The 15,342-nt window shown below is 50.4% G+C and overlaps 10 protein-coding genes across 10 annotated transcripts in view; 6 read left to right on the forward strand and 4 right to left on the reverse strand.

Moving 5' to 3' along the window:
• COCVIDRAFT_85325 (carbohydrate-binding module family 18 protein) overlaps positions 1-672 on the forward strand; it is a gene marked incomplete at both ends in the record, with an annotated part of 1,202 nt that extends 530 nt beyond the window's left edge. The window contains one exon of the mRNA XM_014706468.1: positions 4-672. Within this exon, the coding sequence (XP_014561954.1) occupies positions 4-672 (669 nt within the window). The remainder of the gene's footprint in view (positions 1-3) is intronic.
• A 1,231-nt stretch (positions 673-1,903) lies between these two features.
• On the reverse strand, positions 1,904-4,888 carry COCVIDRAFT_85248 (hypothetical protein; the record flags this gene model as incomplete). Its single annotated transcript, XM_014706469.1, has 1 exon — positions 1,904-4,888. One exon carries the CDS (start codon positions 4,886-4,888, stop codon positions 1,904-1,906), a length of 2,985 nt encoding a protein of 994 aa, XP_014561955.1.
• A 538-nt stretch (positions 4,889-5,426) lies between these two features.
• On the forward strand, positions 5,427-6,755 carry COCVIDRAFT_11613 (hypothetical protein; the record flags this gene model as incomplete). The annotated part of the gene is made up of 1 exon (XM_014706349.1): positions 5,427-6,755. One exon carries the CDS (start codon positions 5,427-5,429, stop codon positions 6,753-6,755), a length of 1,329 nt encoding a protein of 442 aa, XP_014561835.1.
• A 290-nt stretch (positions 6,756-7,045) lies between these two features.
• On the reverse strand, positions 7,046-7,734 carry COCVIDRAFT_85361 (hypothetical protein; the record flags this gene model as incomplete). The annotated part of the gene is made up of 2 exons (XM_014706470.1): positions 7,046-7,321; positions 7,405-7,734. The coding sequence occupies 2 exons, from the start codon at positions 7,732-7,734 to the stop codon at positions 7,046-7,048; spliced, it is 606 nt and encodes a 201-aa protein (XP_014561956.1).
• Positions 7,735-8,018: 284 nt separating this feature from the next.
• COCVIDRAFT_11615 (hypothetical protein) lies at positions 8,019-8,654 on the forward strand (the record flags this gene model as incomplete). The annotated part of the gene is made up of 3 exons (XM_014706350.1): positions 8,019-8,114; positions 8,173-8,537; positions 8,591-8,654. 3 exons carry the CDS (start codon positions 8,019-8,021, stop codon positions 8,652-8,654), a joined length of 525 nt encoding a protein of 174 aa, XP_014561836.1.
• A 440-nt stretch (positions 8,655-9,094) lies between these two features.
• On the reverse strand, positions 9,095-9,673 carry COCVIDRAFT_11616 (hypothetical protein; the record flags this gene model as incomplete). The annotated part of the gene is made up of 3 exons (XM_014706351.1): positions 9,095-9,228; positions 9,352-9,565; positions 9,638-9,673. 3 exons carry the CDS (start codon positions 9,671-9,673, stop codon positions 9,095-9,097), a joined length of 384 nt encoding a protein of 127 aa, XP_014561837.1.
• Positions 9,674-10,075: 402 nt separating this feature from the next.
• On the forward strand, positions 10,076-10,896 carry COCVIDRAFT_85172 (hypothetical protein; the record flags this gene model as incomplete). Its single annotated transcript, XM_014706471.1, has 2 exons — positions 10,076-10,225; positions 10,282-10,896. 2 exons carry the CDS (start codon positions 10,076-10,078, stop codon positions 10,894-10,896), a joined length of 765 nt encoding a protein of 254 aa, XP_014561957.1.
• A 362-nt stretch (positions 10,897-11,258) lies between these two features.
• Positions 11,259-11,609, forward strand: COCVIDRAFT_85315 (hypothetical protein; the record flags this gene model as incomplete). The annotated part of the gene is made up of 3 exons (XM_014706472.1): positions 11,259-11,290; positions 11,357-11,471; positions 11,532-11,609. 3 exons carry the CDS (start codon positions 11,259-11,261, stop codon positions 11,607-11,609), a joined length of 225 nt encoding a protein of 74 aa, XP_014561958.1.
• A 306-nt stretch (positions 11,610-11,915) lies between these two features.
• Positions 11,916-14,562, forward strand: COCVIDRAFT_85500 (hypothetical protein; the record flags this gene model as incomplete). The annotated part of the gene is made up of 5 exons (XM_014706473.1): positions 11,916-11,991; positions 12,051-12,194; positions 12,320-12,387; positions 12,439-12,905; positions 12,957-14,562. The coding sequence occupies 5 exons, from the start codon at positions 11,916-11,918 to the stop codon at positions 14,560-14,562; spliced, it is 2,361 nt and encodes a 786-aa protein (XP_014561959.1).
• A 201-nt stretch (positions 14,563-14,763) lies between these two features.
• COCVIDRAFT_85536 (hypothetical protein) lies at positions 14,764-15,201 on the reverse strand (the record flags this gene model as incomplete). The annotated part of the gene is made up of 3 exons (XM_014706474.1): positions 14,764-14,872; positions 14,978-15,009; positions 15,112-15,201. The coding sequence occupies 3 exons, from the start codon at positions 15,199-15,201 to the stop codon at positions 14,764-14,766; spliced, it is 231 nt and encodes a 76-aa protein (XP_014561960.1).
• Positions 15,202-15,342: the final 141 nt, after the last annotated feature.

The following is a 15,342-nucleotide window of genomic DNA, read 5'->3' on the forward strand; positions in this document are numbered from 1 at the left end:
GAGCCTACTCCTGAGCCTTCACCAGAGCCTACTCCTGAGCCTTCACCAGAACCAACTCCAGAACCGACCCCCGAGCCTACTCCTGAGCCAACTCCCGAGCCTACTCCTGAGCCTCCTTCTGGAAACTGTGGAGCTCAGAAATACCCAACGTCACCCAGGGGTCTGCAGAGTACGACTCCTGGATCCAGCATTTCCGCGTGTTCTGAGTCCTGTCTCGCGAATCCCAGTTGCAGGTTCTTCTTCTTATACTCGCAGACGACCTGCTATATCTTCACCATTCCGTTGTCTGAGGTCACTCAATTTACCGTCACCAACCGAGTTCTACTATATGAAAGGTCTTGCTTCGAGCCGGTTGTCACACCTACTCCCACTCCTACTCCTACTCCTACTCCTACTCCTACTCCTACTCCTACTCCTGAACCCACTCCTCAGTCTCTCGTGTGCCATCAAAAGGGCTACGCCAGCGGTCAGGACGGATCCTCAGCCTACAGTGTCCAAACCGCAGACAGTGATGCTTCCTGCCTTGCGATCTGTCGATCCCAGTCCCAATGCACGTTTGTCATCCTCGCCAGTCAAAGAGACTGCTTCCTCTACAATACCGTCTACAATAGGAACTCGCCAGTGGTCCCACTGGATTACATTTCGCTCTCTGAGAGGGATTGTGACATCTAGATGTAGTGACTTTCAATTTCATGGCTGAAAGGGGACAGAAGGAGGAGTCGGTTTTACGTGTTCCGACAGTGACGAGGTGCCAACAGCTGTATATATCTAGTTAATTCCATAACAATAATATCGTCATACAGATCAAACCTTAGCTTTTCGGTGTAATTGTTGTATCCCGTGCAATAGTGGTCTCTAGTAATGATTTTGTATACAGTTAAAGATTCTGCACGATAGTTAAGTGAGGACTATGAACACATTACTGCAACAAATTCCAATGGAAGATTTCAGTGAGATTGTGTTTGGTAAGATAAGAAAGGATCTTCTAGAAAAGACTTAGATAACTCCTTGTTGTTTTTGCCTTTCAGCTGCTTAATTCGATTGACTTCATTGACGATAAATTACTTGTATACAATATGTCACAGACAATCCACGGATTACTATGTGCCTCTAAAACATATAAGGGTGGTCGAAACTAGATGCATGAGAAATACAAGAAACGTATGTAAGTAGATAGTTTTAATCTTAACAAGACACATTAATAGTAAAGCTCTTGAGTACTTCACAGATAGAAATACACCGTGATAACTAAAACTACGACAGCATTGCTTGGTAGATAGGAGACAGTGGCGTGCCCCCGAATTTCTGTACGACCTAAACGACTTCGTAAAGACGGTATTTGTTCGATGGCATTGTGGTGTGGCATAGACATGAGATTAGGAAACATACTGTAATTAATCAATGATAATGGTTCATCTAATAACGAATATGGCCAGTGCGTGAACACGTTCAGCCGATAAACCACATTGTATTACTACTAAGAATAGCCAGAAGTGCAGCCTTAAACGGTTCATCTAACACTGTATATTCGGCAGTAGGATTTCCTTGAATAAGTATAATAATCGATGAGCCACTTGGCACAAGTGACTGTTAGAAATTCCAGATACTGATATCATCGCCGATGAAAGCATCCTCGAAGGCAAGTGTCAAGAGTGCAAGAGTACTGTAACCAAAAAAGGAGAACTGTATTTAATACACAGACACCATTGCTTCGCTTGAGGAAAACATTACTTGTAGACAAAGCGCCCGATTTGAAACCCCACACACATGGTATCGTGAACCAGATTACATAACACAAGTCCCCCCATATAACGCCAGAGGAATGCAAGAACAGAAAAGCTTCCATACACCGAGTTGGAAGAAGATAGAAGAAACTGTGAACAGAAAAATAGAATCACCCCTTCTAACCCACAATATCGATGTCACCATCCGCATCAATATCGTCTTCGCCATCAGCATCTAAATCGCCTTCACCTTTGAGTATAAGTGGTAACTGCGGTCTCACGGCTTCAAACTCCCTCGTAGCCTTGGCCGCTTCATCCATAAGCCCATTGCGCCGGTATGTATTGATACAAAGACCAGCTGCAACAGCCATCCACAGGGGCTTCCGACCTTTGATTGCCTGTGATCTCGCTGCACGGATAGCTTGGATACTCTTCTCGCCCACTGTATCAGCGAAGAAGCGTGCGACAAAGTAGCACATTGTCATGGCTACAAACTCGAAGTTTTGCGTCTTTTGAGAAATCTCTTGAGCTATGCCGACGGCTTGCTGAACAGTCTTCTTCTGGTGAGAGATGGCGGCAGCTTCGCCGTGGAATGCATGGACGAGACGGAAAGCCATGCGTATGTACTGATTTGGATGATCTTCGCAAAAGGGTTTGAGTTGCTCTAACAGCATGCTGGACTGGAAATGTTGTGGGTGGTTAGGATCGCGAAGAATGAGTAAGCGGTTCAAGGCTGCCATGACTGCTATATCAGCTCGAGCTGGAACCGCGTGACCTTTCTCCGGTATTGCAAGAACTTCTCCAGAAGAAGTTGTTATTGCAGATTCAAGATTGCCATTGACCTGATCGTTGACAGATGAAAGGTATGCAAGGGTGCGGGTAAAGGCTTCCTGACTGTTGTATGGAGGCAGAGCGATTCGCTTCTTCAGTCCACCAAGAACATCTTCAGCCGTTGCGTGGTCGTCCCGAGAGCAAGCCATGAGTCCGATGGAGAACATCGAATACCATTCCAACATCATGTTCCACTCAATCCGAGCGAATGTAAGAGAAGGCAGTATGCCCATGAGGTTTCGACGCTTCGCGGATTCCCTAAACCGTTGGCGAGCTTCCTTCATGTATATCAAGCCCTTCTCATGCACATGATGCTCCAGAGCACAGATGTGAAAGCACAGTGCTTTGAGATCCTCCCGTGGAAGCCAAGCAAAAACGAGTTCATCTTTTCTCTCAGCGTTCTTCCTGAACACGCCACCTGTGTCGAACGTCAGATTACCACCATAGCTTCGCTCAATGAGAACAGTAAAGACTCCGGTTTCGGAACCCCCCTTTTCATCTTTCTTGCCCAATATAGCTTCGAGAAGGGACGTTGCTTTCTGTGTGTCTGGTCGGCCAGTCTGGATGCCACTAGCAATATCAATGACATCAATCAGAGTGCCGAAAGAGCCCAGATCTTTAGCTGACACCTGGAGTTGTAAACTCCGCGCTGCTGCAATAGCGCGTTGAACTTGCTCAAGCCGATCTGCGGCGCCAGACCGCAGATGGACCATCGCTTCAAGCGCACAACACGCCACATATATGGCACGATCTCCACGTCGCTCCGCATGGCCCTGTATCGCGTGCAATTGCTGTAGGACCATGACTATTTCCATACGACCTGGTATTTGCAATGCCAGTGTCACCTTGAGGAAGCGCAATGCGTATACCCAAGCAATATGTTGAAAAGTCTCTGCTTCAGATATTGGTTTGTCTAAGGACTTCAACCCGGCTCGATGGTTCGTCTTGAACTGGTACCGCGCTTGGAGATGGAGGGCAGCAAACTTCAAATCCTGTAATCTATGTCTGCCACACAGTGATATTTGCTTGGAAAGAATCTCTTCAATGCGACTTGAAATATCCGTAGCCTCAATATCCGTCTCTTCTATCATAAGACTTGCATATCTTAGGCGTAACTTTGCTTCATCCCTAGGTGGCATATTAAAATCCCTCAACACAGTATCCATACACCCCATAGCAGTAGATATAAGTTTGTAGTATTGTCTGACATCAGCTTCCTTTCTTTGACTCCCCAAAAGTGATCCCATACCCCGTGCGGCAGCAATGTATTCGTCAGCTGCCGTAAGAAGCAGATCGGAGAGTTCAGCAGGAAGGGCCTTTTGAGGAACATGTGCACGCTTCGTTGGTGTAAGCTGGTGGGACGAAGAGGCTCGAGGTATGACGACCTGAGGGTGCATTTTCGGTTTGGACGAAGGCGGTTGTGTACCTGGACTTGCATATTGGCTGGTCGGCGTCTGGGTAGGGGGTAGTACACGCTGCTGTTGAGGAGTAGTCTGTGGTTGAAGGGGCGCTCGCTGCAGGTTCTGGTTCTGTGTCGGCGTGTTCGCGGGTCGGGGCTGGGGTCTAGGTCCATTCTCTTGTTGCGACGATGACTGCTGGACTGGCTTCGCGACAGGCATGACCTGCGGCTGTTGTGCGCTATATCGATGTTGCTGATCAACCGAGCCATCTGTATGAGGAATTCCCACACTGCTTGTACGTTGCACTGGCACCTGCACATGCCGTATTCGCGGGGGTTGCATTTGCATAGGAGACCCATAGTTGGGTGTCCTCGCTGGAATTACTACCTGTGGCTGTGATCGATATTGTGGCTGCTGGGGAGGTCGCTGGGCGGGTTGTTGGACAGGTTGCTGGACGGGTTGCTGAGGAGGTCGCTGTACAGGCTGCTGGTTAGGTTGTTGAGTAGGTTGTCGTGGAGGCTGTTGGGGAGATTGCTGGGGAAGTCGTTGCATAGGCTGCTGCATATGCTGCTGCGGTTGTTGCGGGCGTTGCTGAGGGCTCTGCTGAATATACTGCTGTGAGTTCTGCCTTGAATGCTGCTGCATATGTTGTGGTTGTTGCATTTGCGGCGGCATCTGCTGGTATTGCTGGTACTGCTGATTCGAGGGCCGGGGCATGACGGGCTGTGGCGGAACCTGATATGGCGCTGGCTGTGACTGTGAATAGCCTTGTTGCATGGGCATCTGCATATGCATTGGAGGATATTGTGGGTAGCCATGTTGTTGCTGGTAGCCGTTGGGCGGCGGTTGCTGCTGTTGTGGAGGCGGCGGCGCATACGGGTTATACTGGCCGTTCGGATAGCCTTGCGGCGGCCAGTTGTACCGGGGGTCCATTAGAAGACTGTAGCGAAAAAGGATCACGATTATTCAATGCGAAAGCGTTGCATGGTGGGCGAAAGCGGGGGTGAGGATGTCAAGACATGAGTGACATGGGCAATCGCGAAGGACGGAAAGTCGCGAACGCGCCAGGCTACTGGAGCGCGATTGGCAGATAGACGCGCGCTTGTAGCATCACTTGATACGGCCTAGTGGGCTCACAAGCCGAGGCTCTTTTCAAACGTGTCCAGCGCTATAGATTTATTTCGTCCTGGGTCTGAAATGGATTTGATTGTTCTCTTGCTCCTCGTCTAGCCGTAAAAGTTAAAGGTTCCACAATTTTATACGCATCATAGGCGAGATACCTACACATCCAGACAATCGGCGTGCCTTGACAAAGAGTTAGCATATAGGAAAGGATTCTCCAGCCCCATATTTGTTCACATCCCGAGGCATTCCGGACGACACATGTGAAAGGAGAATTGAATTACAAGAAGAGAAAGAAGCTCTTTTGTTATCTCGTTTCCAGCACACTGCATTCCCAGCAAAAGCCACCATGTTCAACTTATCGTGGCTGCTAGGCCACAGCAAAACCACCTACACATCCCACCAATCTCCTGCAACTCTAACAACAAAGACTGGATCGAAGACCACATTAGAAGAAGTCGCTGCCTCCTCAATTCCGCCATGTCGCCTGAACCCTTTCCTCTTCAACGGCCACCTACAAACCATGTACACGGCTGTCAAAGACCCAGGCCCACCAGTTTACTATAAGAGGCAAATCTTCAACTCAAACCATTCTGTCTACCCGGGTACCTTTGCCGTCGACTTCGCAGTAGATCTATCTGAGGGCAGCCCAAATCCACCGGAAAGAACGCCAGAAGAAAAGGATGAACCGCTTCCAGCTCGCACCACCAACTTTACCAAGGAAGAATGGGAAGGCATTGCAAGCTCAGATTCAAAACCCATGCTGGTAGCCCTTCACGGTCTCAGTGGCGGATCTCACGAAGTCTACCTCCGCGAAACCCTCGCACCGCTCATCGCATCCGGTTGGGCTGCCTGCGTAGTAAATGGACGAGGCTGTGCTCTCTCTAAAATCACCACGCCCCAGCTCTTCAACGCCCGCGCAACATGGGATGTCCGGCAAACCATCATCGAGCTGCGTAACCTGTTCCCCAACCGACCCCTATACGGCGTTGGATTCAGTCTAGGCGCCAATATCCTAACCAACTACTGCGGCGAAGAAGGCGACAAGTGCCTCCTACGTGCAGCCGTTGCCTGCAGCAACCCCTGGAACCTCGAAGTCTGCAACACAGAATTGCAGCGTACATATCTTGGTCTTCATGTCTATTCGCGCACTATGGGTAAAAATCTCCTAGGCCTTTTCAATCAGCATCGCGAGCAGATATCCAAGAATCCTGGTCTCGACGTTGACGCCGTATTGCGCAGTAGATTCCTGCATGAATTCGACCGCCAGGTTCAGTGTCCAACATGGGGATATCCGACAGAGGGCGCATACTATCGTGATTCGCAAAGCGTGGACGCACTGCTTGCGGTTCGCATCCCGTTCCTTGGTATCAACGCCGAAGACGACCCAATTTCCAGCAAGGCCGGCTTGCCATATCAGGAGGTGAAGCAGAATCCCAATGTGCTACTTTGCACGACGGACTGGGGTGGCCATTTGGGAAGTTTCATGTTGGGCGGCGGAAGATGGTTTGCCGTTGCAACGTCCAAGTTCTTGACCAAGATAAATGAGGAGGTTGACTTTGAGGCATCTAAAAGCGTGGGTGAGGGAAACGAGGGCGTGAATATGGGCGGGTTACAAGGAAAGAAATATCCAATCTTTGATCCAAACCATCGAAGGCTGATATTACCTGAGGCGTAGGAGCGAGTGGAGGGCGGTGGTGGTAGTGATTTTCATTGAATGGTATTTGGGTATCATAGACTTGCTCTAGATTTCGTAGACCGCGTATAGACTTAGCCCTTTGTCTGATCGACTTTTTTTCTCATGCTACTTTTGCTCATACGTTCTTTGCGCATGATGCTTTCGAGAACAGCTCTTCTTGTAGTGAAAATTAGCGCTCTCCTCAGTTTTTCTTTCCCTCTCGCCCTTATGCTCCACATAAAACTCAAAACTCCATATATACTGTGTTCGCCTCATGTTCTCGCACTGCTTCAGCCGAAGCTAACCCTCTTCTTTTGCTTGAACTTCCTGTCCTTTTCCTTGATCTTGTCTCCCTCATCACTCTTTGCACTCGGCTCGCTGTGCCTCTTCCTCTTCTTCTTCTTGAGATCCTGTTTCCTCTCCTCAAATTTGGCCTCCTTGTCTTCTTTCCTCGCCTCGGCTTCTTTCCTCTTGGCTTCACGAATCTCCTCCAACTGGCGCGCTTTGGCAATCTTGGACTCGAGGTGCCCTTCTTTCTCGGCGTTGACAACGGACATGATGGCCATCTGCAACAGTAGCATGATTAGTAAGATCGGCATCTAAGGTACAACTTGCGAAAGAGAAATTAGGGGGACGAGAAGTTCCATACCATGCTAGCCGGATCATCCACAAACTTCTTTCCCTTCTTGACGCCTTTTGGCTTCGCAATGCCAGCGGGGATGATGCCGTTGAGCGCTGGGATGTCCAGCTCTTTCTCTGTATACACCCTCTTTTTCTTTTTGCCATCTCTTGTTACGATTGATTTGGTCTTTTGCTCGCCACCTGGTTTAGCCAACGACAACGACTTTTGCTTGCGCTTCGATATGCCCTCTGGCGCACTTCCAGTAGGTTTCGATTTCGATTTTGAGGATTTACTGGAGCTGCCGCCAGATTTTCCTTTGGCGCCTTTGCCTTTGGAAGCCGGTTTGGTTGCGCCCATCTTGGCGAAAGCAGGAAACGGGTTGGTAAGAGTAGTGCTTAGAAAAGTTCTGTGAAGTGGAATGAATAAACGGCAGCGCTGGGGACTTTTTTGGGCAGATCGGCGTTTTGGAGCTGCCGATGGGGAACGTCAAGTGCCAAGGCAACAGGCGCGCGACCCCAGCAGGCGCATCCGCAGCGACAGCTTCCCCAGCATCATCACGCCCTGCCTCGCTGCTCAACGACTCTTCCCAACGCCCGCACCCACATTTATCTCATAGTCGCATACGGAGGTCTCAAGTCATCATGGAGGGTTCAAATCGCCTTTTCCGCTTCCCGAAGCCCGCATGGCTGAACAGCGCAAACACAAGGACCGCAGGCGTCTACATTGCAGGAGCTCTGGTGCGGACTACTCCATATAGCCAACAGTACTGATGCATATACTGATATCGCCTTGCAGTTCGCTCTCGGTTTCTATACCCTCATCGACATATCGGTATGGTCCAAGTCGGCCATGAACGGCTCCGACCCACGCGTCCATATCACTTTCGTCGACTGGGTCCCGGGCATTTGCAGCGCCCTCGGCATGCTAGTCATCAACAGCATTGACAAGTCGCGACTCTCTGCTGATAGCTTTTCTTACTCTGGAAACGGTGTCGCGTGGAAGGCCAGGCTAGTGCTGTTCCTGGGCTTCGCGCTGCTGGCCGGCGGATTGGCGGGAAGTGTGGTGGTTATGGTTATGAAGTTTGTTGTGCCAGAGCACACATGGCCAACCCTGTGGATGGGCGTTGGCAATGTTGTTGCCAATGCGCTGGTTATGCTGAGGTGAGTACACAGTCTCGAAGGAATGCGCGAGCATGCTTGCTAACATGTCACAGTTCCGCGGTGCTTTGGGTTGCACAGAACATGGAGGATGAGTACACGTACAACCTGGCGTTGTAAGAGTGCGACGTGAAGTTGAAGTCTGTTGGGTATAGCCTGTCCGACGTCATCCGGATTGAGGGATGGTTGTGTTACGCAGGATACTTTATGTTGAGGCGCTGAGCGGAGCGACAATGATCGCAATGTACGAATATGCTTGAGATGCTAGTTTCCATTAATTCAATAGCCTTTGTCATGTTTCATATCCGGTTGATCAAGGAGTTTGCATTTACATTCTCGTTGTAGTTCTTTTGGTTCAACCAATGCATTATGTCCAACATACTCGTACAAGAACGCTCATAAAAACTGTACAGGTAACAGAAATATGCAGTAGCAACAGTCCATCCATCCAGGCATGTAGCCTTCATTACCAAAGTGCCTCGACTCCTTTTCGAGGCGCCAAGCCATGCGCTTGGGGATAGTATGTATGCGGTCCCTCATTGCTGAGTTCCGCCGGCTAGTCAGAAGTCCTCTTGCTCCTGGAAGAACAGCGTGAAGCTGATGATGGTCGCGTAAATCAACAGACCGCCGAAGATGGACATGGCTGCGGCACCTCCTGCGATTTCTGCCGAATGCCACAGGAGCGTTGGGAGCGCTGGTGTGAGTCAGTCTTGGGTTCGATTCACGTTTCCACAGGTCCTTTGCGCTTTCTCTTGAGAGTGCAGGCACGCAACCGCCCAAGGCGCATACCGAACGCGTATTCCAGGAGAGCACTTACCGATACCCATGACCACGAAGAAGCCGGTCAAGAACCTTCCAAAGTCGACCACACCGTTTCCAGAACTCTCCATAAAGTCATCATGGTTCGCTGCTCTGCTGCAAAGCCAGTTGGGTAGGGGTGCGATTACGTAGGTCGCAACAACGAGGAGCGTGAGGTAGTTGTGGAAGAGCGCGGCGGAGAGAATAACGAGAAGAAAGCCTATCGCGAGGACCTATCGTGTATTCCATTAGCATTTGACGACATGCGATCAGGGAACGCGCAAGGATGCGCCAGCTTGACGTACGAAGGACAGTCCGATGATGGTCTTGATGCCGGCCATGCTGGAATCGTGCTTGATGCCGCAGATACAATATAGTAGTCGTTAACGAATATACGCCTGAGTCCTGTGATATCAATCCCCGTTCCGGCGAAGATGTGAGAGCTGCGGTGTGGTTGGTCTTGTTGCGTGTGGTCCAGACGCCTGCTGGTGAGGTTGCGCGCTAGGGTGCTGCCTACCTGCCAAGCATCGGAGCTTCTGGAGCTCGTCGTCAACGACGGCTGCGGGAACCTCCAGCAACACCATCACAACCACTACACATTGCCCCACTCCGCCGCAACGCAATCTCCTGGTGACAGCACCTCGCCGCGTGCACACCAGTCATTGTCCTAGCCAAAATCTTGCTACCGTGAAGCCAATCAACCCGTTTTTGGCTCTAACAACCCCACAAATCCCACCTTCATCATGTTCAGAAACAACTACGACAACGACTCGGTCACCTTCTCGCCACAGGGTCGTATCTTTCAGGTCGAGTATGCACAAGAGGCTGTCAAGCAGGGTTCAGTTGTTGTAGGCATTGTCAGCAAGACACACGCAGTACTTGCAGCAATCAAGGTAGACGCCTCCATTGCTGGTTTGATGTCGACAAATATAGCTAACACGCCATACAGCGAAATGCCGAGGAGCTCTCTTCATACCAGAAGAAGATCATCCCCGTAGATTCCCACTTTGGTGTCGCCCTTGCTGGTCTCGCCTCCGATGCCCGCGTTCTCTCCAACTTTATGAAACAGCAATCACTCGCATCCCGCCTCACGTACGACCGCGCCATTCCTCTCTCTGAAATCACTTCGCGTATTGCAGACCGTGCACAAACCAACACGCAGCAGTATGGACGGAGACCTTACGGTGTTGGGTTGTTGATTGCAGGTGTAGACGCAAAGGGACCTCACCTGTTTGAATTCCAGCCCAGTGGTGTCACACAGGAGATGATCGCATGCGGTATTGGAGCCAGGAGTCAGATGGCAAGGACATACCTCGAGAGGCATCTGGATGAGTTCGAAGGCGCCAGCAGGGAGGAGTTGATCAAGCACGCTCTGAGATCACTGAAGGAGTCGCTATCACAGGACAAGGAGCTAACAGTCGACAACACCAGCGTTGGTATTGGTGGCATTGGCGAGAACTTTGCGCTTTACGAGGGTCAGGATCTTGCTGAGTGGCTAGACGCTACGTTCGAGAACAGAGAAGGCGGCGATGACGCGGAGGGCGGCGAGGCTATGGAGCTGTAGGAGGCTTAGTTTCTCACGGTTCACTACAAGCATCATAGGTCTCAGGCGTAGGACCAGGAGTGCTCCTTGACGAGGGGTTACTGTAGATCACGACACGGCTGCGCTTTTACCAGCAGGCAGTCTATGAAAATATAATGAACATGACTCCAAGACCATTTCAGAGTACTGCTATTTTGCCGAAGACTGAATGAGTGCGCGGAATGGTGGTGATATGGCTGCTTGAGAGCTGTCGGTGATTGTTCACGTGATGTTCCAAGCTCCGAGCCGCATCCGCGAAATCTCGCTGCAGCTCAACCTTTGCCAACTGCATCCGCAACCCGCAAAACCCGTTCATAGCCACGAAACCACATCCAACCATCACAATGGCATTCGCGTGGAAAGCCGCCGGTCTCACGTACGCCTTCCCGACCCTGCAGTCGCTGCATTTCTGCCATTGGAACCGCAATTGACTCTTGAGCAGCTACAACCGCTACATTGCCGTCGCATCGCGCGTCGTACGTCGCTCGCTCAAGGATGACAAGCGCATTGCTGCCGAGCGAAGGGGCGAGAGCGAACTCAAGTTTGCGAAGTGGGAAGTGAGTGCATACCTGAAGTTGAGGGGAGGCAGGCTAGGCAGGAACTAATGAATTGGGCAGAATGGCAAGCAGGGCGAGGTAAAGGACCTCAACGCTGCCGCACTCCAGGCACAGGCCGATGCCGCCAAGTCTTCGTAAATCAATTCAGGAGGAGACGACAAGGGCACGATAGGGTGATATGGAATGCGGAGAGGAGCTGGGGGAGGATGGACGTATACTCTGTACTATCAAGCCGTACGGGGAGGATTTAGGTCAATTCATGACAAAACTGAACTAAATAGCTCTCCCGGTCTCTCACAATACTTTTTCTGTGCTCGTAGACAGTTGTTTTGGGAATTGCCTTAGTGACCACCAGTGCCGGTCATCAGGGCTTGTCTTAGGTGCTGCACCTGCAACTCGGCTGTCACAATCTTCCCGCCCTGGAAAACGACTCCACCTCACAACATGGCAGATGCGTCTAACAGCCACAGCACAGCCCCTGCGCAGAACCTGGACGTAAATAATAATCCCGACATTGCCGGTATATTGAGAGCGATCTGGTCGTGCTGCAACTATGCACCTCACTAATGTCATGCTCAGATCTGTCGCATGCGCAAGAGCCCGCGCCTGTCTTTCAGCCGACTACTCCCACTGACTTGCCCCTGAGACAGTCGAAACATTCGGTGGGCGGGACACGGCCGAAGATTCATGATGTGACCGAGAAGTTTACACGAGCGTGTAATGGTAAGTCGACCGATGTGAACATTGGAGGGGCATGGCGGGGCTGTGCCGTGAAGCCGCCTGCCGCCCGCGATGACCCAAGTATCACTACATCTACGGAATCAGACGGTAGCTGACAGATGAAATAGCTCTGGAAGTCGGTCAACTAGTTAAAGATGACTACTTTACGCTCTTTGAGTCTATTGGGGCAATCGAGGTAGCCGACTCTTGCAATTGAAGTTGGCTTCTTACTGATCCGGATCAACAGATCATGGATCCCAAGATGGATAGTGGATTCCTCCAACCCGGAGAGACTCTAGAAGACGACTATGATACACTAACACCCCTTCTACCAGAGGAACTTATCGGCATCATGGACCAACTGTTGTGCTACGAAATGGCATGGCACACAGGCTATCCTTTGTCACAGACACTCTTTACATCCGTCTACATTGACAAGCTACTATGGCCAGAAGTCAAGGAACTGGAGCAAGCGCAATTCTACCGTGGCGAAATTCCCAACGAAAGAAAACCTGGACCATTACTAGACGTACTAAGGGCGTATTGCTTAGGTTTGATCAAGGGATGTGACCTTGTGATAGCGAAGGTCACTGGTAGAGACTACTATGAAGAGGAGGATTTTTGTACACACACGTATAACCGAGTATTGTTCGTGAGCACGCCAATGGATGCTTTTTTGAGAGAGTTGGATGCTGCCGTTGACATAATAGAGGAGTAAGTACTTTCGTCTTTACAGACTATTTGCGGCAAGCTTACAATCGGCAGTCCCGATCTTGATATCAATGACGCTCTTCGAAAAGCCGTTCTATCGAGACTAGAATTACGGACAGATTTGCTTCAGGCTTTTGACGTGGATCTTGCGGTTGAGGGAATGCCCTACTCTTGGCCACCGGTACTCGAGATTATTGACACGCTAAGGACTACTCATCAACTTGGCCAGACAGTACCTGGTGCTTTCAGTCCGAAAATGCAACGGCGGCTTGCCTCTACCGTTCCTCCACGGCCTATTGTTGAACTAGATTTCAAAGATGCGTTAGGAAAGCTGGAGAATATGGCGTCCGCTTGCCACGAAGCCACTCGGTTGATCTCCATCAAGCTTGATCCGCTCGAATACCAATCATTCCTCTGGCACTTCTCGTCCCGTTCGCCACCAACCCTCACATATTCCAGATCATATCTATCAACTATTGTACACCATCCAGAAATGTACAATCCAGCAATGTCGTTGTCGCTTGGGGACGTAAAAACTCTCGTTTTGCCCGCCTCTCCCATTCTAGACCCCGGCAACTGGACTCTCTCACCACCACGCAACCCACTTCTCCCCAAGCCACCACGCCTCCAGCTGGCCCTTCTTATGGACGATTTTGTAGAGCGCGCAGACCAAGCCTACCTCGACCTCTGGGTTGCCTTGGTCCAGAACCGGTGTCGAGTCCGGCGCATGTTGAGGCACGTTATTGGCCACTGGGATATGCTGCAATCCGAGGCAAGTGTAACCGACAGTGAAATCTCCGCTGCAGCCAACGAAATGGGTGTATCCGACGCTGTCATGGAATTCTCTCTCTCGACATGGGCATACCACAAGAAGCTCTGGATCATCGAAAAAATGATCCTACTTGGCTTCGAGCAGGAAATCTACCTCCCAGACGAATATGCAGGAATGTACCTCTTCCTCTCTCTCATCACCACGCGCAGAAAAGAGCTGCTGCGTAGAGTCCAAACGCACTATACCACCCACAAATTCAACCTCCTCCGCCAAGGAAAAATGCAAGAGAAGCAGCAAGTAGACGACGCGGAGCCGTATGTCGCCAGTCTAATCGCCGAAGCGGAAGCAACCGCTTCCTTCAGTCTAGCTTTAGCACGCTTCTACATTGTACTATTGTATTTGCATCTCCTACCTATCCCCAGCCGTCCCTTTTCTACCGAGAAACTGCGCTACGAAGTCCGCATGAAACCGTTTCTAGGGCTTCAGCCCCCCGAGGTCCCGGACTTTGATGACTTCAAAGCGCACACTCAGCTATATGGCGATGTGGCTTCGCCTTCTCCTGAGTTCGCTGAACACGTAGCGCACTTGGACTCGGCGCTGTGGAGCGAGATTGATGGACAACTTAGGACGGCGAAAGCGGCGTTTGCAGAGTACAAGCGGATTGGCGTGCAGGCGGCGAAAGCGGAGGGTGTGGAGAGTAGTTGGGATGGAGAGGTGCAGAATGCAGTGGCGAGTTGTGTGGCGTTGGGTTTGGTGGTTACGGAGATTAAGGAGTGGGTTGCGGAGAAGGGGGTGAGCGTATCGGGTATCAAGGTTGAGATTCCAGAGGCGGGGGCAGGGAAGAGATATGCGGATGGGTGGGTTGTACCAAAGGTTGTCAAGGAGTGAGGTATATGTTTGGTTCGAGTATGCGGATGCGTAAAAGATCCAGCGTTCGCATCTGTTGTAGATAGGATATAGAATCGATTTCCCTGTTCATCATACGTGTGAAACTACGAACCCGGGTATCATATCAAATCATGCGCCTAAAAACACCTTTAACCCATTTGCCTTTCCTTTCCCCCTCACGCATCACTATCTCATACCCCTTTACCCCTTATACTTCCTCAACACATCCTCACTAACCCTCTTTACACTCCTCGCCGAGACGCCCCTCTCCCCACGTTGCTTACTCTTGATACTCGCCTCATTAATCAATCTACACAGTACTCAGTCAGCGTCCCTTCTTCCAATCCACCACCACTATCAAGATATCCATACAAATCCCTAGGAAAAAAAAGGAAATGGGAAAGAAATGACTCACTCTTGCATAAACAGCACATAGTTCAAATAGATCTAACCCCACAGGTTAGCTACATTTCCTCTGTCCTTTTCCCCCCTGTTCAATGTTCACCTTCGGTGTATACGGAAAAGGGGGAAGGGTGAATTAGAACGTACGAGAATATCAACATTCTTGCTGAGCGGCCTGTTCGAATGCGCTTTTACTATTTTCTTGACTGTGCCGCGGGGGTAGAGGGTAGGTGCCATGGTGTAGGGAGATGTGATTTCCACTTTTTTCTTTGTGTTGCGCGTCTTTGAATTTTTTTTAATAAGTAGTGGTAGATGTCAATGTGGTATTATGTAAAGTGACTCCGTGGGTTGTGATGTCTTGACTCTTTGGTGGGCGTG

Source organism: Bipolaris victoriae (assembly GCF_000527765.1).
Source record: "Bipolaris victoriae FI3 unplaced genomic scaffold scaffold_3, whole genome shotgun sequence".
NCBI classification, from domain to species: Eukaryota; Fungi; Ascomycota; class Dothideomycetes; order Pleosporales; family Pleosporaceae; genus Bipolaris; species Bipolaris victoriae.